This window comes from Leuciscus leuciscus (assembly GCF_965113295.1).
Source record: "Leuciscus leuciscus genome assembly, chromosome: 24".
In the NCBI taxonomy this organism is placed as follows: Eukaryota; Metazoa; Chordata; class Actinopteri; order Cypriniformes; family Leuciscidae; genus Leuciscus; species Leuciscus leuciscus.
The window spans coordinates 18,169,728-18,193,750 of NC_138723.1; the positions used below are offsets into that span (position 1 = coordinate 18,169,728).

The following is a 24,023-nucleotide window of genomic DNA, read 5'->3' on the forward strand; positions in this document are numbered from 1 at the left end:
ATCTTCAGCTCCTGCATTAAAAACCCCATCGTTCTGAGAGACAGAGTGCATGTCATTACAAGAGACCTTAGCAACTGCAATCACTGCAAAACAGCCCGAGCAGAGCAGACCTCTATCACAGAGCGATCGATGCGGACCTGTGAACTACATGTGCTGCATCGACAGGGTGAATGCATCAGGGAGAGCGAAAGGAAGATGGAGGAAGGGGGATGGAGCAGGGAGGGATGCCGCAGGCCGTGTGGGGGAGAGAGGTGCTAAAAAAGGTTGAATGAGATGAAGAGGAAAAAAAGTGCTACAGAGCTCTTGTGTCTATATGATACTTGCCCGGTCGCTCCAGTATAAACAACCTCGCTAAACCACACGTACACACACACTATACTCCCTGCTGTCAGGCTGCCTGTCTTTTTGAGGCACTTCTGACATGTGCATTGTTTAGCTGCAGGGAAGAGACTGTCTCTCGGGGAAGAATAAGACACGGATATAGACTGTTTCTCTGCACTCAACCAAGCATTGGTGGATATATGACAGAAGTCGACCAATTTGTAGAGCTCACTAATACCAATTTTTATACACAAAATACAAAACAGCATTTTAAAGTCAACAACAGAGGTGCACTATATTTATTTGTTTTTAAACTAAGTTAGCTGTAGTTCTGTCTGTGCACGAACACCAGCAGCAATAGCAGTCTGTAGCTGAGAGCTGACTAATTGAGAGAACTTATTTAAAGGAAGGCAATCGTTACAGAGAGAGACTGCAGCTGCACCTTACCTTCAAAGACTAAGACTGAGGGAGAGAAGGAAGAAAAGGGAATGGAATGAAGGAAAATAAGAATAGAGAAGGAGAAGGAACAACAACGAGCAAGGAATGAAGGAAGTGACAAACAGATAAAGAAAGAAAAAAGAAAGAAAGGACAAATTAATTATGGAAGGAAAAAGAGATGGATAGTTGGATAGATGGACATACAGACAGACAGACAGACAGACAGACAGACAGACAGACAGACAGACAGACAGATAGATAGATAGATAGATAGATAGATAGATAGATAGATAGATAGATAGATAGATAGATAGATAGATAGATAGATAGATAGATAGATAGATAGATAGATAGATAGATAGATAGATAGATAGATAGATAGATAGATAGATAGATAGATAGATAGATAGATAGATAGATAGATTTTCTAAAATCCTAAACAAAACTGCTGAAAACATTCTTCACTCGGGACACCAGAGGGTGCCAAAGCATCATCTTTCTGTTTTCCCACACACATTTGTCAGCTCAATAAACCAGATCCTCTAATTCAGTTCCGCAGGAGGTCAAAGTGGAAGAATTAAACATCTGTTTGGAGATGTTTCTGTCCTTCCTGTCAACAGAACACTCAAGATAATGAAGATATTAACACATTTATGTCTGGCTCTCCAGTCTAGCGTGTGTGTGTGTCCCTGCCTGCACAAGTGTGTTTCTGCCCTTGTGTTTAAAGACACATTTCTTAGAGATCACCGGCTGTGCTTGTATTCTCAGTTTAGGAGTTATTTTGTCAGTAAAACAGAACAATCCCTACCCATCCCAGAGACAGTTGAGGGTAAGACAATATTGTAAACAAGTTTAAGAGAGTTACAGGCCAGCAAGAAAAAAAAGAAACGGATATAAATCAGAATCGATTGCGAGTGGCCAAGAGCTCTGACTGCCTGAGGGTGGCTATAGGCAGCAAGTGTACAGAGAGAGATTTACACATGCTCTCCTCAAACCATCTTCATCACCCTGCTCCCATAGACACAAGATATGGCCTTTGCACTCTTTAAATACATATTTGCAACTATTTGCATATTCATAATGACTTTCTATAGTCTATTACGCAATCATATGAAATGAAAGATTAATTATATATGTAATTAAGGATTTCATATTCATCAGTATGTGTTTTCACACTGCATGACCATTCCATTAAAAAATGGAATGGTTATGCAGTCTGATTAAAAAAGGAGAAGATAAAAATACGAAATGTATAATGAAATGTAAACCACTAAAGTACACAGGGACGTGCAACTTTAAATGAAATACACTATATGACATTGGAGAAAACATTTAGTGCTCTACTCCACATTAATAACCAACAATCTCCCACAGGGTTATTTAGTATTCTATCTATTAACGTCATTTGTGACATCTGTTCCTCTGTCACACTTCTGACAAATAGTTTACTCAGTTGACACAAATGTTAATGAAGCGCTGCGGTGATGTGGAGGAGGGACAGTGACACGCATGTCAGCGCCAGCTCTCGAGGCTGTCGGCTTTTAGCACCAGTCAGACGAGCCGTTTGCCGTTCACCATCGCCGCTCTTTATCTGGGCTTGGCAGTCATGTGTTACCTTCATCTGAGCCCCTCAAAAATACAACTGACAAGAGTTCCTCAGAATATTCCCATCTAATGTAACAGTTTTTGCATCTAATAGTAGTATTTGTATTACCTTAGAGTAAATAGCGTGAGCCTCTAATGACAGGTGAAAAACAAATAAAACCCAAATAAAATACAGCAACAAATAGGCCTACTTCTTATCATTGAGTAATGATTTGGCTATTTTTAAATCGGAGTATGTCAGTATTGATGGCTCCATCATTAACGATTCGTTAATTTTGAATGAATTTTCAATATGACTCGGGAACAACGAATGCCTCAGTGAGTTGTTCATTTTGTGTTGACCACGCATGCGCAACATCCTATAGGTTCTGAACAGGAAACAGAAATGATTAGTTCACCTCTCGAGTCTTCGGGTTCGGGTCCTAGGTGTTCGTTCATCCTGTGACAGCCCCATAGAGGCTATCCTGTCCGTAACGGAAAGAGAAATGATTAGTTCACCTCCCGAGTCGTTCGTTATTTTATCACGTGACGTGACAGCCATATTGGATACAGAAATTAGTTATGTTTCTGTATTCGGTACCAACTGCATAGCTTCAGCGTATGGGGCTGTCACGTGATGAATGTACGACTCCAACCCGAAGCCTCGAAAGGTGAACTGCATCCGGTACCGACTGCATAGCTTTAGCTTACGGCAGGGTTCGTACACCTTATCCAAAGTCAAATACAAGCACTTTTCAAGCACTTTCAAGGTCAATTTTAAAGCTTTTTCCAGCACCTTACACCACCGTAAATTACATACCAATACATAGTCAAAATTATTATTTAGTGTTTTTATCACATTAAAAGAGATAATGCTATAAACAGCCAAAATTGTGTTTCATAATAGCAGAGGGATCAGATATTTAAGCAAATTACACGTTTTATTTTTCAAAATGTACCACTGCCAAAGAAGATAATGCCTATGAATAATACTTTTCATTATATTAATGTCCAAATATTGCTTCCCAGATAATGTGATTTTCAGGCTGTAAAACTGAAGTAATTTCAAGGGCTGAAAATACGAAGACATAGGATTTGAACAGAAATATTTTACAGCCTTGGTTTTGGGACACATTCTTGATATAGACAAGGTTTGAATACAATCTGAGACAGTGCAACAACAACCTGTAATTCCATTTTAACCCAGAAGACTGTAGGACTGTAGACAGAAGGCTGATGTAAACTAACAGACTGCATAGCCTGAAGACCCAGCTAAGCAATTCATTAATTCTGTTTCTCATAATTTGGCCTTGGTTGCATTATAGTTTTTTTTCTTACTCAAAATGTGATCAACATATGTATGTAGATGTGTTAAGGAATTTGGAAATTAACATTCTGCTGAAATTAACAAAATTATTTGAAAAAAGCTTAGTTCATTTTGATGAACGAGATTCAAAGATCCAAGTCAGTAAAATGATCCGAACTTCCCATCACTACGAGCCTATCATCATTACTTTGATATGATACGCACTGCCCCCACATCCATTTTTTTCTGGAATCTGATTGGTTCACGACAAATCAATCAAATGGTAACTTGAACTTGATTAGTTAGTTATGCCTGCTACAGACTGAGATTTCGGCAACCCTGTAAGATCATTACAAATCACACTGTACAACATGGATCTGATAAACTTGGGTACGACAAGTTGACTATGTCTGGACATGTAGCCATGTCGCGTTGATCAAAACACCATTTCATGTTGCATTTTTATTGGCTAGTCAGTAGACGAAGGTCGTAGCAGAAAACACACTGTGAGATGAAAATGCTAAATTTCTGAGACTGTCAGTAAATGATCGCAGGCTATCTTTGGTTGCAAGATCGTGGCAATGGCCATCTTTAAATCTCTCTCAGTCTATGATGTAGGACCACCGTTTAGGAGACACGACGACAGAAATCGCCACGATTGGCCATCTTTTGTCTGGGACAGCCCAAAATTGTACAATGTGTATTAATATAAGCACTCAAATTCAGATGTACTGTAATAATATTTATAGTGACACAACAACAAAAATACTAATAGTTTTAATTTTATTATCATTGTTATTTTTTATTATTGTTGTTGTTGTACTAGTCAAATTCAGATGTAATGATACAGTATTTTCAGTGATATATTATTATTATTATTGTTATTCATGAAATCATGAATAATAATGAATATCATGAAAATCATCATCATCAACAACTGGGCTGCTCATTGAGTAACTTTACTAGATTTATAACCTGTCCCAGTTGAACAAAGAACAGACACAGGCAGACAGAGAGATGTGGACTGTGGCTCAGTGGCGGTCATGTGACCATAATTAGATTTTATTTATTAAATTCAATTCACTTTATGGCCAATTTGTTGAGCTATACCAGAACACACCCAGATCATTCATTCACTCTATTCCTCTCACACAGAAACCTTCACTAACAGATTCTATTCAAACCTCCACTCATAGTTTCTTTTGCCTCCTATTCATGTATGGCGTCTTTAGTACCTCCAAATTCAGCTGCACTTATCTAGGCCATAGTGAGAGCTTGCTTGCTTATTCATCCAGAATTTACTCAGCTAAAGTTGCTCTTCACCGCTGAGTGGAAACCAGTTTTTCTTTGCATAGTCCAGTTGATCTTATCATACGTTATGTCAGGATTTCAGTGTTGAGAACAGTTCCTTGATCATCGCTAGGGTAGAATCTCTCCCGGGAGCTATTCAAAACGAGCACGGAAAGGGCCTGAACCTCTGAACGGCTTCCCTGCAGGAGGCTCTGTATTCAATGCAGGCTGGAATTTATGTTTCTCTGTGTGCTATGTGTACTGGACATGAAATATCACCCCATCTGTTCTTACCATAAAAGCTTTGTGCACTTCTCTCTTTCCACTACCTCCTCCTTCCTTTTTCATTCGGAACTTGCCCAGCATGCTTCTCCATCTCCCTCTCTGCTCCCAATCTCCCATTGCCTCAAAGAACCCTTGCACAGGTACCTGATCAATAGTGTCTTTACAGGTCCATCTAAAACTGCACACCTCCTGGTGCTTTCACAGGTAAACGCCTGAGGGTGACGCAATTTACTTCATATGATTTCTAGCACTCCCTTAGTTTCAAAGATAAAAAGTAATACCCACTCGCAGTTCCAACGTCTCTGCTGGTTTTTGTTAAGCTTGGGGTTTCATCCAGAATGTTACATCATTTACTAACCAGACGGAACACATAACCTAATCACTTGGTAGCCCTGCCCATCATGAAATCTCATTGGTCCACAAAATCCCTCCTCAAAACTGTCCATTAATCAACCAATATCTTCTGAAATGACTGTGATCGCCATTTTCATGTCATGCAGTAACTTCTTGTTACATTCTTGCATTATATCCTTGTTGAATATGCCCACATGATTATGGGAATATCCTGCTTTCTATGCAATTTCACACTATAAATAATGTGAGCGATTCCTCCACTCTGGAATATAGAGATAATGAACTCAGTATAATCCCTCTGCAGGAAGAAAATAATATCAAAAGCACTCTGTGGTGTTTGATGGCCACTAAGAGAGAGAACTGATTCACTGTGTCTTCTTCTATTTTCTAATATAAACACCCAAACATGTAACATCCAACAATAAGATCTCAAGGCTGATGCCATCCATCTGCATCTTAGCAACTAGCAAACGTTAAAGACAAACATAGAGTAAATCTAGAAAAGATATGCTGCAACATATTAAAGCAAATGTTTTGAAGCAAACAAATCAATCTCTCAAGAATAATCAAGATTATTGATTAGGCACATGGATTAAAGATTAAACAATCAAAGCGTGAAGAACTGGGAATTAATTATATGTTTTGAATTATATGCCATGATGCAAATAAATGGCCTGTTTGCCATGAAGTATGTTGCAGTCCTCATGTCCAGCAAGTCATGATGACCAGCTACTAATGCGGAAGGAAGGAATTGCATTACAAGCAATTAGCTGTGATCTTATATACATATTACTATACACACATTACTTGAATGTGATCACATTCTTCTCCTATATTGTTCCAGTCAATTTTATGCTTCAAAAGCAATTCAACTACGAGGATAGAGGTTATACAGAGGATTACAGTCAAATCAGTTTGATCTTGAAGCTATATTCTGGAGAGGAGAGGGGAAATTATGTTATCATGGAGAATGTGTTGTGACTGAAGAGGACGGGCAGAACAGTCTTTAAAAATTATTTTCCATTTTCTTGACTGTGGTTATAATAACAGTAAAGGAAACGGTGATAAGGTTGATTGCTTTCCATAAAACATCCCAAAATGAGTTAAAACACCTATGAAATATACTGCCAGGTTTGATGAGATAATGGTAATTTACATTTTAGGTGAATTATAAGGGAGGGACCTGTTGATAATATTCCGAGCTGACCTCGGTTGTCACTATAGGGTGTTGAGCATGGCCTAGGTTTCCACAAGAAGCCCACATAAACGTGAAGTTGGATTCTTAAACACTGGTCTTCAATTCCAGTCCAGATGTAACAGTTGATCCATGGAGAGCTGAATTCCATCTCTATGAGATGATCAAGACCCTCGTTCTGGAAACCTTGGCCAGACCACTGGAAAAACAAACACAAACTCCGAGAACTACCAGCTTCTCCATTGACTCACATCTCCAATGAAATTTCTAAGAATGCAAGCAATAAAAAACTGAAAAAAAAGCATTATACAATATAATCCTGGAAAAATGTTTGGTTAGCAACCCTTCCCTAAATATGGGAAGAATGCGAGAATTGAGCAGAAGAAAGGTAAGTCATGAAAACAACCAAAGCTTGAGGTGTTTATAGACCTTATTTTAACACTACAGAAAACAACATCTACAAATCACAGCTCAAGGTTTTTTTCCCCTTTTTTTTCTTAGTTACTGGTCAAAGGTGGACCTAAGCACCTTGACCAAGATGGTCAATCAAGTCAAACATGGCTGATCAAATATCTAAACCAGTCTGAGCTTGCTCAGATGAGATATTGACCACAAACTGGCTGGTCACAAGCTAACAGTGATGTCATGAGTACTGTATTTAACTCGGCTCCTGAATAATTATTACAATTGAATGTCCCATGACTAAATAAAAAGACACTATGATGCTACTCAAGTCATAGAGGTGAACATAGCTGTACTATGACTGGCTAAATGACTCATCTGATTGTCTAAAGAGGATGTAGTTCAAACAAAATTATTTGTGTATCAAAACACTGAAAACCTTTTTTTTTTTTTTTTTTTTTGACAGTTCTGACTCAATATTTGTTCAGAAGTGGCACTGAGGAATGAGAATTACTCTTGATGGTTCCTTCACTTGATATAATGGTCCCATTATGACAAATGGAGAAAGTAATCGTTATCCACTGTAAATAAAACAAAGATTACTGGAGTACAAGAAAATACAATTTCAGATTTTTGGACATTTCACATTTAATTCAATGTGTGTGTGTGTGTGTGTGTGTGTGTGTGTGTGTGTGTGTGTGTGTGTGTGTGTGTGTGTGTGTGTGTGTGTGTGTGTGTGTGTGTGTGTGTGTGTGTGTTTGGTTTATATTACATTGTGGGAACCAAATGTCCCCACGAGGATAGTAAAACCTGAGATCACCTCCATTGTGGGGACCAGCCAGCGGTCCCCACGAGGGAAATGGGTTAATAAACATACTAAATTATATATTTCTGAAAATGTAAAAATGCAGAAAGTTTTCTGTGATGGGTAGGGTTAGTGTAAGGAGATAGAATATACAGTTTGTACAGTATAAAAACCATTAAGTCTATGGAGAGTCCCCACAAAGATAGTGAACCAGACGTGTGTGTGTGTGTGTGTGTGTGTGTGTGTGTGTGTGTGTGTGTGTGTGTGTGTGTGTGTGTGTGTGTGTGTGTGTGTGTGCTTTTACATTCGCTAAAAGTCTCTACAATTGTTAAGTGTCATTTACTCTGTCTGTGACTCAGCAAGATGGTGATTAAGGATCTTACATTGTTCTTCTTAAGAAGAAAGTGTATGTGTGTGTGTGCGTGCGTGTGTGTGTATGTGTCTCTTCCTGAAGGGCCATTCGTTTTTGATGTCAGCTAAGTGGGTAGGTTTGACTGGCATGCAGTTTTAGCAATGCTGCTCTTTAAGTGCTGTAGTGAGGTGCAATTAATACTGCCTACACAAGTAATCCAACTGACAGCAACTGTCCGAGGTATTACAATACGAACACGTAAACTGCTCTTGCTTAATTTCAGCAGATGGACTGCCCACCCTCAACTTGACGGACGGGCGGCAGGAGGGGTGTCTATTATCCTGTCTTTAGCCCAGTCACCACCGCAACAATGCTTAACAAGCTTGTCTGCGAGGTTAACGCTTCACCCAATCCTGTCAAGCCGAGACGTTGTAATACATGGCAAGTGGAAAAAGAGCTAATTCCATCCCTTCCATACAGGGAGAGAGAGAGAGAGAAAGATGAGCAAGGGGGAGAAATTAGAACCACACTGTGATAGGGGGGACATCATGGCCTAGTCTTGTCAAACTGCATTAAGACTCAGAGGAAAAGGAAACGCTGGGGGCTGACAGGAAGTAGCATTACCATTACATTAGCACCATTATCACTGGTTGTGTGTACGAGTAACTGCCACACAAAGACAACATTAGGGCACATTTCTTTGCCAAAAAATAAAGAAAAGAGAGAGAGAGAGAGAGAGAGAGAGAGAGAGAGAGAGAGAGAGAGGGGGGGGGATAACTTGTGATAGTGATAGCTCCTTATATTCAAATGGGCCCAGGACAAAATATTTTGATGCCAAGGATCCCCAAAAAGGGGACTATCACATTAGCTATGCTAATGTCTCCACACATCTTTTGGTTTTTGGCAGATCACACTATCTGGGTTCTGCTCTACAGCTCTGCGCAGTGAGAGAGCGCGGTCGAGCGAGGATGGTCAGCATTAAGGCCTATGCTGTGATCAGCACCACTCACCTCCATGTGCTTCTCTTTAGGAGGTCGATGGGCGCAACATGCAAGACCCACAGAAGGTTCTCATGTTTCAAGCTCGGTCTGGCTAACGTGCTTGTCACAATGTTTAAGACACGCAGCTGCAAGTGTGGAATAAGTAAAAATACTTGTGATACTGACGATGGATCATTAAAAAAATTATACAAAATGTCATTTTCTTACTCACTGTGAAAATCAGTGCGCAAAATAAACTTAGTGGGTGAAATGAACTGACAGCTCTAGAGAAAATAGAGATAGAGAAAGCTTATACAGAGACAGAAACATCACTATTTCTATTCACAACTCATTATATTAAAGGCACAGTGAAATCTGACATTTATTAAAATGAGTTTATGTAAAGATTTTATTAACTTCACTTACATTAAAAGTTTCATATTTTTAAGCCTACGAACTGTTTAAAATTATGGCTTTTAATTATACTGTAATGTAATAAAATAATTAAAATATACAGTCTTGGTGCTGTTCCTACATTCATTTGGATATTTAATGTGAAAAATAAGAAAATATATTACACATTTTAATGTAAATAATAGAATACAATACAATAGAATACAATAGAATAGAATATTAAAATCCACTAACAAATATTTATTATCTGATTAAAGTTAATCTTGGACCATGTATACAAGCCTCCTGCAGACATTCACTCTGATCAAGGCACTGGCTACGAGCATTCTGGAATCGGACACTTAAGGTCTGGAATCTCTATAATAACGTAAATCAACAAAAGACAAAGAGAAAATTCACTTGCTTTTCTTGACTGAATAACCTTTGTAAGTATAGTTGTATATTTGATTTATAATGTGCAGTGTTATTTTACATTTGATTAAAGTTTCTGTACCTGAATACATGAAAATCTTAAAACACTGTTTATTTCAATCGTATCTTTGTTCAGTTGTTATTTATTTGTGGCAATAAGACTTTATTAATTGGAATCGAAATTAGGAATCGATAAGAATCGGAATCGATAAAATAAACGATACCCAACCCTACTAGCCACTCACACATACTTCAGCCTTCAGGGCTGTGTGTAAATAAGAGGACATACTGATCAGGACAACATCGGCCCAGTGTCCTCTTCGGCAGTGTCACACTGTGTACATTTCTCACACAAACAACTGAACACAGCTCCCAGCGGCAAGGCCAGAGAATGTGTGTTTGTGTCTGGCCAGATGGGCCTCTCAGCATGCCACTGCTGTCACACACACACACACACACAACACTTCACATTCACACATACTGACTCATAAACACATGTCTTGCACACACACAACCTTCCAGGCAGATGACAACCATGCTAACCTCGTCTGAGCATGGGCCTGTGATTAGTGCATGAACGCAGACACCCATATGAGCTCTCTATGGTAGGACTAAGCAACACTGTCAATATTCAATTTGTCAAACAGCCATTGTAACCAATTATACTGAAAATGTATAATGTAAGTATTAAAACGTACTGTACAAATATATATATTTTTAAATGCTGTATTAAAAAAGAATCAGCACACTGTTTTTCCCAAAACTGACACAATGTATAATATATATTATTTATTATAGTTTACTCCAGCCTTCAGTATCACATGATCTTTAACAAATCATTCTAATATGCTGATTTGCTCAATGCTCAAGAAACATTTCTTACTATTATCAATGTTAAAAGGTAGTACAATACTTGTGTGGCAACTTTTTATTTTGTAACATTATAAATGCCTTTACTGTTACTGTACTTTACTTTTTATCGGTTTAATGCATCCTTGCCGAATAAAAGTATGAATTTCTTTTAAAAAACGAACTAATTTGTACTAACCTCAAGCTTTTGAATGGGAGTGTATAGTTCTATAAACAAAAAAACTGTTTTAAAGTAAAAAATGCTAGAAAACATATCACATTTTAACAAATCGCTGAATCACAAAGTATCAAAGTGATTCATTGAAACAGTCTGAACTAAAACCAAAGGCAATTGAATGCTCTTAAATGCTATTCATTTTGCTAATGAAGTTTAAATCAGAGAAACACTGAAATAGAGACATATTGGCACAACAAATCTAATGACACTCTAGGAAAGTGTGGACATATAAGAAATGGCTCAAATAAAAAGTGCATTAAAATCGCTGCAATATATATCACCCAGCTCTAATCTAGGGGGTCATGTGGGTGCACCAACCACAATCATTCCCTGTCCTATCTACTACTCATATCAATATAATGTCAATATTTTTTGAATTTGTCACAGTAGTCAATAACAGCACAACAGAAGATAACTTCATTATCAAATCAAGAGATAACTCCTTTAAAACCCAACACTCTGATGTACATACAGTAGTTGTGACAGCTCTCATAATTAATATTTCTAAACATTCCTGCAGCCTCTAATTACCACTGGGTTATGAGAGAAGCATGTACATATATCTCTGTCATACATGCCTATAAGAGCTTGACAAAGAGGTGGATGTTTTCTTTTCCCTGCAGCTGCAGGGTTTTATCAGGAGAAGGTAATGCATCATGGATCTGAGTCTGCTGCTGGGGTTATGTTTATATATGGCCACTGTTTGTGAATCTGGGATTTACTGCAAACAGAAGAGAGTGCCTAGATAGCCCTGCCTGTGTGGCTTTGGTCTACCCTCCTACCTGAACATGTCTCTGCCTATCTGCACATGCACCACATTATAAATGTATGAATGAACTAAACAAATTCATTTCATTTTTTAAATATAAATCTATCTATATACACTATAAAATGTACTTTATTCATGTGATGGCAAAGATGATTTTAATTTTCACCAGCCATTACTCCAGTCTTCACTGTCACATGATCCTTCAGAAATCAAAATGGTGTGGTGCTGCTTCATATTTGTATGTTCTAGATTATAGCTCTAGATCAAATGTGAGCATGCATTTACTCATCCGACTTGCACATAAACAGATTCAGTATTCCTCAAAATGAATAAAAACAGTGAAATGCAAACTTAGAATATTACGCAAACCTGCAATAATTAAATGTTAAATAAAACCAAATATGGAACTGTCCTCTGGGTGGCGCAATCTGTTCAACCATGCGTCATGAATCCCGAACCATTGTGGTCGTGGGTTCGAGACCAGTGTGGGGCGACTTTGAAATTGTGTATAAATTGTCATTTGAACTCCTTTATTATAGGGGTGGTAGTGGCGCAATGGATAAGACACATGCCTTTGGTGTGAGAGACCCGGGTTCGAATCCACTGTGAGACACCAATGTGTCCCTGAGCAAGACACTTAACCCCTAGTTGCTCCAGAGGCGTGCGACCTCTGACATATATAGCAATTGTAAGTCGCTTTGGATAGAAGCGTCAGCTAAATGAATAAATGTAAATGTAAATGTAAACTATACGGTTATCCGGACCACACGTGTGTCTTTTAGTCCCATATAGTCTGTATAGTCATCCCTGATTGGTCTTAACCCCAGTGACGGGTAGGTTTAGGGGCGGGGTTAGGGGTAGGCCATCGTATGATTGGTCTTAACCCCAGTGACGGGTAGGTTTAGGGGCGGGGTTAGGGGTAGGCCATCGTATGATTGGTCTTAACCCCAGTGACGGGTAGGTTTAGGGGCGGGGTTAGGGGTAGGCCATCGTATGATTGGTCTTAACCCCAGTGACGGGTAGGTTTAGGGGTGGTGTTAGGGGTAGGCCATCGTATGATTGGTCTTAACCCCAGTGACGGGTAGGTTTAGGGGTGGGGTTAGGGGTAGGCCATCGTATGATTGGTCTTAACCCCAGTGACGGGTAGGTTTAGGGGCGGGGTTAGGGGTAGGCCATCGTATGATTGGTCTTAACCCCAGTGACGGGTAGGTTTAGGGGTGGTGTTAGGGGTAGGCCATCGTATGATTGGTCTTAACCCCAGTGACGGGTAGGTTTAGGGGCGGGGTTAGGGGTAGGCCATCGTGTGGTCCGGATAACCGTATAGTACCCAAAATATACTTTATGTATTTAATTTCATTTATTATTATTCACCATTATCTTTGTTGCTGACTTTTGATGATCCAATTCAACCTTACTAATAAATAAAAATAACTTTAGATAAACATCACATTTGTGTTTTTGTTTGTTTGTTTTGTTGAAGTAAGAGTGTTGAACTTTCTTCTCCTGCATCATAGTCATAGTTTTTGTCCATTCAAGCGCTGTCTGAAGCAGCTTTCTGTCCACATGAGTAGTGTGTTTGTCACACAGACAGAAGATAAGAGCGCGATCATATATTGTAACCAGGGTTTGAAATTTACTTTTTCTCTCACCGGCCCAATTTGGCTACTACATTTTTAAATTACCGGCCATTCAGAACTTCTACTAGACAAAAAACAAACAAAAAAGGCTGAAAAAAAAGAAATAACCCAGATTAACTACGTCACAGCTTAGACGAACTTCCCCAGCAAAGTGAGTAAACATAATAACACGTCAAAACGGCTATTTTGACAGCGTTACCCACCACAGTTTGGCAGGTGTTAATTTCAAACCCTGATTGTAACGCTAGCCAAAGGATAATAGGAAAATATCAGATGATGCGTTAATTGCGTGATAGATAGATAGATAGATAGATAGATAGATAGATAGATAGATAGATAGATAGATAGATAGATAGATAGATAGATAGATAGATAGATAGATAGATAGATAGATAGATAGATAGATAGATAGATAGATAGATAGATAGATAGATAGATAGATAGATAGATAGATAGATAGATAGATAGACACTAGGACTAGCATCCCCACGACCCAACGTAGAACAAGCGGTTTGGAAAATGGATGGATGGATAATCATGTTTTCCTGGCCGTATGTGATATGAGTACTCCTCTGGATCCTATCAGCCTTCCCCGGGGTCGCCCGCCAGATTCCCTGTTTTTCTAAATCAGTGTTCTTCACACAGGCACTGTAGTGGACAGCTGTTCAGGGCTCAGGAGAGGGCAGCCAAGGGTTCTGAAGCCAAGACTGTGAACAATATTTTGTGTGACAGCAATATAAAGGTGAGTCAGAGCTGTCAACTGAGTCAACTCACCAGGAAACATTGAGACCCATCTGCTGGAACTTCAAACCTACGTACACACACACACACACAACTGTGAACTTTCTCACTCACACAATCATACACACAAGCAAAAAATTAAATGTGGGCTCCTTGTGTGAAACCCAGTAAGAAAGTCAGATTTTAAAGTAGAAATCAAAATACAGTAGTATAAAACACATAGTTCTACAGTCATGTACTACAATATGTACTTAGTGTAAGAATTATTTTTATGAAGAAGACATTTTTTTATTTTTTTTATTTAGCAAGGACACAATAAACTGATCAAATGTATACGTTACAAAAAATGTCTATTTTAAATAAATACTGTTCTTTTGATTTATTTATTTATCAAAGAATCCTTAAAAAAAAGTATCATGGTTTCCACTAAAATATTAAGCAGAACAGCTGTTTTCAACATTGATAATAATGATAAATGTTTCAAGCAACAAATCAGCATATTAGAATGATTTCTAGAATGAAGGATCATGTGACACTGAAGACTGAAGTAATGATGCTGAAAATTCAGCTTTGCCATCAGGAAAAAAAAAAACGTTTTAAAATATATTTAAACAGAAAACTTATTTCAAATTGTAATAATTTAACATTACTGTTATTACATATGTTTAAATAAATGCAGCCTCAGTGAGTATAAGACTCAAAAACATGGAAAAAAATCTTGACCTCAAACTTTTGAACGGTAGTGTACATAGATACAGAACAAACATAAACCGATTATGAAACTGTGGTTAACAAACCACATTGTTTAACACAATATGTATTCATCCATTGTTTACAAATCTACCATAAACTGTCTGCAAGAAACAAGTTGTATATATATATCCATGAAACATTTCCATGTTTGATACATGCCCTAGAGGTCAAACTCACACCTGTGCAGCACAATTTTGGTGAGGGAGAAAGCAGATGAAACAGTGAAGAAAAGGAATTTAATTCCTCACCATCCAGCGTAACTCAAGTTTATGGCCATTGCCTTGGTGTTTGATAAAAGCTTAAAGTGTCCTAGCCATCACTTCCCTCAGCCTGCTCCATGAGAGATGGATTGTCTGCTCTTAATTCAGCCATGGGCAGAATACACATGATGAACAAGAGAGCTGGGAGCGCTCTCTCTCTCCCTCTCTCTCCCTCTCTAACAAGGACAAATGGTACCTGTCTACAGCTTCTATCTATGGAGAAAAGTGTGTGTATGCCTATGAAAATGTGTTTAAAGTAGGGATGCACCGATATTAACATTTTGGCCGATACCGATAACTGATAATTATTTATATTTGAAAGCCAATAACCGATATTTTGGCAGATAAATATAAATCCGAAATTTTTATTTCATTTTTGAGAGCCTGATTACAAAAACAAAAGTCTCATCATGTCCCAATCACACAATTATAATGATGTTCTCATTATAATTTTATGTAGACTATATGACTATATCTTTTGAGCCATAACCTTTCAATGAATGAGTTACATGAATCAGTTCAATACAGTGATTCACAGCTCACCGGAGAGGAAGATTGTCAGCAAAAAAAAATAAAAAAAATTGTCACACAAATTTACTGAATGACTTTACAAGGCTTAAAATAAAGTGTATGAACCACTTTTATGAGAAATTGCATTTATTGTGTTTATTGTTTATTTGTGCTTAATATCCCCTAAATAAACATAATTATACTGAAAAGAGTTGCCAGGACATCGTTAAAAAATATGATATTTTATGTTCCATGATTTCAAAAAAATCATACTGGTCTTGGAACCACATTAGGGTGAGTAAATGATGACAGAATATTTTTGGGGTGAACTGTTCCTTAAAGCGTGTGTGTGTGTGTGTGTGTGTGTGTGTGTGTGTGTGTGTGTGTGTGTGTGTGTGTGTGTGTGTGTGTGTGTGTGTGTGCGTGTGTGTGTGTGTGTGTGTGTGTGTGTGTGTGTGTGTGTGTGTTCAATGTAGCCTGTGTGGCCATCTGATTGCTTGCTCTGTAGTGGCAATTCCTCTGTGTAAACATGCCATAAATACTCATTAGTAAAAACAAGAGGATGTCACAAACACACACAAACACAAAGAGCAAGAGAGCAGCACCTCGCAGCAACAATAACAAGAGTGACTAATTTAATTAGCACCATAAAACAAGTCAAAAAAAGCCGGAGCCCGTTCGCTCCTCGTTCATCCTTAATGACGGAGTTAATCAGCAGTGTCTTTACACATCTAATGTTAGAGGACACAATCTCTGTTATTCTCTCTCTCTGCTTTAACACTTTTGGAAATCAGTCCACACTTTTGTCATTGTATAATGTCTGAAAGATCCAACAAACCACCAGCCTGCCTGTAAAACCTAGTATCATATTAATTACCTCCTTCGATTAGATCGGTAATAAGTCTTACACTGTGACAGAGACGGCTAATGATCATCGACAATTACTTGATTCAAATGAGCTCTGCCTTAATGGAGTCAGATTGGCGCACCTCTTCTGTTGTTCAGTCATTCTCAATGAAGACATAGACATTATACACGGCTTTGAGAAATTAACATGACTGTAGGTTTGCATTATCTCAGTACACAATCTAATCATGATTTAATTTTGTAAAAACATTCATAAAAAACACTGAAACAAAGCAGTGCCTTGAGGTAAACTATAATTAGGTGCAAAGGGAACAGACAGTAGCCCACCAGAACAGGGTTATTATCTTTGACTAAAACAAAAACTATTAAACCTATTTTTGATCATATAAATAAAGCTGAAATAAAATAAAATATAAATATTAGATGAAATAAATTAGAAATAAAATGAAGGAAAAAAATATAGAAATATTAACACATATAGTTATTTAAAACGCATATAAAACACGGATGGATGGATGGATGGATGGATGGATGGATGGATGGATGGATGGATGGATGGATGGATGGATGGATGGATGGATGGATGGATGGATGGATGGATGGATGGATGGATGGATAACTCAAATAAAAACTGAATATATAAAAAATATAATCGTATGTAAACGATACAAAGATAACACTGCACCAGAATTATGGGTAACAATAAGAGAATCTAGATTTTTTTTTTTAAATCATGATAAAAACTATTATTACAACCATTTATAATTTCGCAGCAGAAATAAACTTTATTCAACAGCTCTGTCTGACACCAATTTTACTCCAACTAAATGCTGAAGCTCATGCACTTGTGGGAAATCAATAGAATGCCTTTAATCTACCAATAAAATCTGCCAAATACATCAAGGCTCCCAGTTCCTGTTTGAACAGATCACAATCATGATTTTTGGACAGATGTAGCGAGCTAAAGTTAAACTCACAGGTCGGGGTTTCTTCTGCAGGTGTTTCTTCTTCTTGCTGTGTGTATGGGCCAGGTGAGGGTTGTTCTCCTGGTCTGAGTGGTGGTGCTGGTGGTTGTTGTGGTTGAGTCGGTCTTTGTGTAGGTCTATGTTCAGTCCGTTCGGCACTCGTCCGGGCTTCTTCTTGCGCAGCGGTCCTGCCTGGTTCTGCCTCCGCTCATGGGGCTTCAGGGTCATGTCCTTCTAACAGAAAAAAAAATAGATATGAGTATAAACCAGTTTTTGGATTAAAGGCGACATGCAGAAAATTGAATCTTTTCCTTTCATAATGAATCACAATTCATTAGTAGAGGTTACTCTAAAGAGAAAAAATATTTTAACAAAATGCAAGAACTTTTTAAGCCTATAAAATGGCTTTCCTGATTACTGACTTAAAGGGATGGTTCGGTGTAAAATGAACCTAGGGTCCTTTGCACCATGACCTCGAGCCCGGACGTCGACGTCACTTCAGTGGTTTGGGAAAAGCACGTAAAGGTCCTGGCAGAAAGCGATGCAAAAGAATGTAGTGTAACGACATTCGAAGTGTTAACAACTTAGTGTTAACTAAAAATTGTTGCAAACAAAATATTAGTGCATTCTTGGAACTGGGCGTCGTTACACTACATCCTTATGCATCGCTTTCTGCCAGGACTTTTATGTGCTTTTCCCAAACCACTGAAGTGACGTCAACATCCAGGTTAGCAGTAGCATGAGCCGCCAGGCAAGTGTTATTTAAATAAACTCCTGATGAACTTACAAACTTTCCAATGCCTAAGTACAGAACCTATTTGTACTACTGTATACGTTTGGTACCATTCTGGGCATTATTAGTGGGGTAATTTACGAGATACATCATAGGATCCATTAGTGCCTGCACTAAGCCATCCGGCTGATATCTGTTTGGCTCGAGGTCAAGGTGTAAAGGACCCTAGGTTGATTTTACTCCGAACCATCCCTTTAACTAAGGCTGCTGGGCGAAGACAAAATATTGTTCACTTTAAATAGTACTTTTTACAATCCAATCAAATGTAAATTAATAAAATCCAGCCTTGCTGAACAGTATTTCCTACTACACAACCGTTCAAAAGTTTGGGATCAAAGTAAGAATTTAAAGAAATATGCCACATTTAAGCGTCATCAAAAGTGACAGTAAAGCTATTTATAATGTTACAAAATATTTTTATTTTGAAATAAATGCTGTTCTTTTGCATTTCTATTTATCTAAGAATAAAAAAAAAATAAAAAAGAGCAGCAGATTAAGCAGCACAACTGTTTCTTGAACAGCAAATTACCATATTAGACTGGTTTCTGAAGGATCATGTGACATTTAAGAAGACACTTCTTTCAAAAAGCTGTAAATATTACTGACCCCAAACTTTTGTATATTCTGTCTCACTCTGAAATGTGTGTAACATTATGGAAATGAGTGTGATGTAAATGAAATGCACATGCTGTTTCATGTCTTTAAGGACCATTAATAAACAGTATGAAGACTATTCCTGCTATAGACCGGATATACTGTTTGTGCTAAAAGACATTACACAACATAAGCAGTACACTCTCCAGTAGGCGTACGCTTGTCTACCTCCAGCAAACATTGTTCTGCCAAGCTGCTAAATAAAATAATCTTTACCCCACAGAAAAACAAGTGTTCTGATAAAAGGAGTCTGAAGAACGGCAGAGGAAGCACAGGCGCATTGCTCCGGTCTGACACAGAACTTTCTCATCCACTGAGAACTCTAGACAGGAAGATCAATATTCAATATGACAAAGCTCGTCTCTGCAGGGGAGCTGTGTATCACCATATCTCTGCTTACGGAATGAATCAATTACATTATTATACTCCAGCTATAGAGAGATAGATACTTCCCGTGCTGAAAACTGTACACTACAGAAGGAAAAGTGAGACATTCAATACAGTTCAGAGTAGGAACGTCTACTAGAAACAGCACAGTGACTTGGCAACTTGTAGCAATGTCAGTGTGAACAGGGCTTAGCCTATATTTATAACATCTAATGCAGGATTATTTCTGAAAAATCATGTGACACTGAAGACTGGAGAAATGTTACTGAAAATTCAGCTTTGCCATCACAGGAATAAATTACATTTTATGATGTATTCAATTGAAAACTTGTTTTTAAATTATAATATTTCACAAAATTGCTATTTTACTGTTTTTTTTATTAAATAAATGCAGCCTTGGTAAGCACAAAAGACTTTTAAAAAACAGATTCCCAACCTTTTGAACAGTGGTGTATATATGACATATTTTCTTACTAAACATTCCGTGAACAATTCTGAGTGATGAACCAAATGAATCATTGAATCTGAAGCTGACAGTTTGTAGTGATTCACAAAAACGAATCTATTCTAATGTAATTTTTACTACTGTATCATAAGATAAGAAGGGATTGCAAAACTATTCAAATCACACATTCTTTAGGAATCGCAATGACAAAATAAAAAGTGCATTACAATCTTTGTCGAAAAAAATACAAGAGGGAGCAGACCAATTACAAAACGATGGGCAGCAGAGTGCTGTTTAATGTAAAAATAATGATCTCATGCCTCTCCACATGGTCAAAGTTTTCATATCTTATTTCAGAGATGTAGAACACTGTCCTTTTTGTCTCATTTTCAAGAGCTTCGCTAATTTCCTTAAATGACTCCTCTTAAATGCTCCTTTTATGCTCTTCATTTTAAGCTCTGTGCATGTGTGTGTGTGTGAGTAAAATGTTAGTGTGTGATTAAAAATGAGTAATGGCTCTGACAAATGTTTCTTCTCTTAAAAAGCCTTCAGATTTATCAGCAAATGTCTGTGTAGACCAGTCCAGTAAAATGAAACATAAGCAAACACTGCTTATGTACTAAGTTGTGTGTTTATTTTGCATCACTCCAAGCCCTTAGAAGATTAAATCCACCATTTCTCAAACGTAAAGAAATGTGTTTTTATGTATCTGATGCAAACCGAATATACCGTGCAAGATGCAAACCTTCTACTGTGTGTGCATGTGTGTGTGTGTGTGTGTGTGTGTGTGTGTGTGTGTGTGTGTGTGTGTGTGTGTGTGTGTGTGTGTGTGTGTGTGTGTGTGTGTGTGTGTGTGAGCAGATACACCATCAGCCCTCATCCGCCTGCGGGGCTGATCCATCATGTTAAACTTATGTACTAAATCAGATTACATGCTTCAGAGACATTACATGTTTAATAGCCTTGTTCATGTACTTGAAGTCAGAGACATCAAAAGAGCTCTCGGCTGAGCAGACGGAGCATGTCAGGACTGCAAGATACAACAGGCTGATAACCAGCCATCAACTCTTCAGCTCTGATAGAGCACTCTGGGTATTTGTGCTGAGGGACAGCCTCTATTCATTCAATTTCTCTCTATTCAGCGATCAGAATCATTCAGACTCAAAAAATCAAGCTGAGGTTGATTCATTTCAGCTGCTTGAGAGGAGATGCTCATCTTAAACAACATCTAGACGAGACTGAGGGTATGTTCAGTATGTTAATGGTATGTTAAAACTGTAGGGCGGGACTTGATTTTGTCCAACGAGATTTTATTGGATTGTTAAGGGAAATTGCTTTGATTAAAGATTAAGGGTAGACAGTGACGACTTTTCACTGGTCAATTTTGAGATTTTGGGCTATATGTCTTCAATAACATGTCTTCTTTCAGACTTGTGGTGAAAAAGTCCAAAATACACATTTAGGGTCTTTATTTTACTACACTTTGTCTATTTGCGTCTGTAGATTTCTCCTAAATTCAACAAAAGGTGGCGTTTTTAAATCAACATGCTGCTCCGCGATCACTGTCTGCACCCTGTCATCACATATACTGTTGGAAAGCTCTCTCTCTCTCCTGTACAATGCTGTTGGATTCAAATATGGTCATTTCCTTTTTTATCAGCAACCAATCGTGAAAGTACAATGGGGCATTTAACTCTAAAAGCGAAATCTCATTGGCAAGACGGTATCTAGGCCTGGGTGGCAGCTCTACATGGGACCGTTTATGTGTGTTTTTTTCCTGTTTTTTTCCTGTATTCTGTTCAGTTGAAGGCCATAAATGCTGTGTTATAAGTTTTTATGTGTTTTAGGTGGTTTGTATTGTTGTTGCTAATGATTTGATAAGATATTGTGTCTGTAAATAGTTGTTTCCACTAAAAAAAGTATGAATTTTTACAATACAAATCTTTAAAGGCCGTTTTCTCAAAATGGTTTTTTTCTCATACTCTGAGCCAGAAATCTCCACTTCAGCAGCACATACATACACCAAACTTTGTATTCCTATCTATATTCTTAAGGTTTTTACAGAGGGGTTTGTTCATATATCATTCGGATTCTGATTTATGCAACATTTTATACCTAAAAATGAAAAAGGATTTTTTTTTTTTATGGCCGTTGACATTTTTTTCTGATTAATGGAGTGATAAAAAGAGATATCCAAAATCCCCTCAGTAAAAACCTTTGACTCTAATATGTCAAAAAAATTAAACAAGAATTTTGAATCTGACTTTATCCAATGTTCAGATTTCTCTTCTGGAAATATATGCAAATTAGCTGATATATATTCATTTTTTTGTTTTTGTTTTTTTTCCTATTCACCTGGGGTGTCTTCCCTTAAGAGGGAACATGAATTTTAAACAAAATATGTGCACACAGATAAATCATTTATAATAAACACTGCTATTCTATTAAAAAATAAGAATTGTCCATTTTTGATTTCATGGTGACTTTAATGGGGTCATGTGAATAGTCCTAACACTTTTTAAATAGCCCACTTAAAGTGTTTATTACAAATTAATTACTAAATGCTTAAAATTAATAAATGTAAATGAACAAAAACTTTCGTTACATTTACAATCCTGTGAAAACACTTCCCGTGCCCCGTCCACATTCCTCTCCTATGATGACACAACGTTTCGTTGGGCCATCCGTCCCTTTGCAGATGTGCGTCGGGGTTTCTCTCGTCATTAAACCGCGGAGACGTTGCCTAATGCCTCAGAATATCCGATCTGCCTGTTTACATGACAGTCACACTAGCACATATCCAAATTATTTCCACATATGAATGAGGCCTGAAACCGATTCGAAATATCCGAATGCATGCGTTTTTTTCCTGTTTACACTGTCATAGAACACATCCGATCTGTGTCACATATGAGCAAAAAATCGGAATTGGGTCACATTTCACTGACAGTGTAAACGAGGCCGACTGAATGCACAGATTCACTAATACACATCTGTTTTAGTTGTTTACGTTTACGTTCACGTAAAACATAAGTGACTGTGTTTACGAGAATACTCGCTGAGACAGGCATTTGACATCATTTTGAGTGTATGTTTCTGTTCAAGAACAAATATCGTGAAAGGGAACGGAATTCGACTCTAAGTGCGCACAGAAAACAGCGTGCGAGGTCTGAGTTCTCTTTCGTGTCTTCTTTTAAAATCGCTTGAAGGTTTAAACTGAGAGGACCTAAAACGTGCAAATGATAAACTTTCACTCTATGATGGTTAAACTTTGCAATTAATATGTGAATCACGTGCATTTCGAACCGTGAGGCCTGGTCAGTACAGTACAACTACGATCCCGATACTTGACATCACACATCCTGTCTTGTAACTATCGCGGATGCACACATTTCGATATTGATGCTAAAACGATATATCGCACAGCCCCATTTTGAAACCATTACAATGGCGTACTGTTTAAAGTGATATTTAAAAAAATTGTATGGAGTAGACAGTATTTTCTGAACAGTAGCATCTATCCCTTAAGTATCTGAGCCAAAAACTTAGATTATCCTTCTTTCTTTCCTTCAAAAATACATCAGATTTTAATCAAAAAGGCCATAAGAGCGTACAATAAGCAATGCCGTATGAAGGGAGACTTTAGAGGAGGGTGGAATCTAAGGCGGTCTGGAAACTGTCTGGAATGACAGAAAAGCGCAAGAGATTATTTAGGATATGGAAACTGAGTTTGTCAAGCGTACTGAGCGTGAACCTGAATGGCTTTTCCACAGCAATCACTTCCATGATCACTAGCGCTCGAGTATGTGCTGAACCAGAGCCATAGTCTGGGACACGGATTCTTGGGCTTTTATTCTGCAGGAACTGCAATAATCTCTCGACAACATGGCAAACTTCATTAATCCATCTGCAAGCACATCTGGCCCTAATGTGCATCTTTCAGTGTGAATTAAGTATAACAACATGTGATGCTCTAAAGCTGGCAGAGAAAACACTAGAAGTTCACTCTGGGAAAACA

At 37.9% G+C, this 24,023-nt stretch overlaps 1 protein-coding gene across 5 annotated transcripts in view; it reads right to left on the minus strand.

Annotated features, from left to right (window-relative positions):
- Positions 1–24,023, minus strand: part of auts2a (activator of transcription and developmental regulator AUTS2 a) — a 346,002-nt gene that overhangs the window by 247,972 nt on the left and 74,007 nt on the right. For 4 of the 5 annotated variants that reach the window (XM_082157791.1, XM_082157790.1, XM_082157788.1 and 1 more), the window contains exon 3: positions 17,739–17,960. In XM_082157791.1, coding sequence (XP_082013917.1) covers positions 17,739–17,960 — 222 coding nt within the window. The remainder of the gene's footprint in view (positions 1–17,738; positions 17,961–24,023) is intronic. The other variant, XM_082157789.1, reaches the window with a different exon arrangement.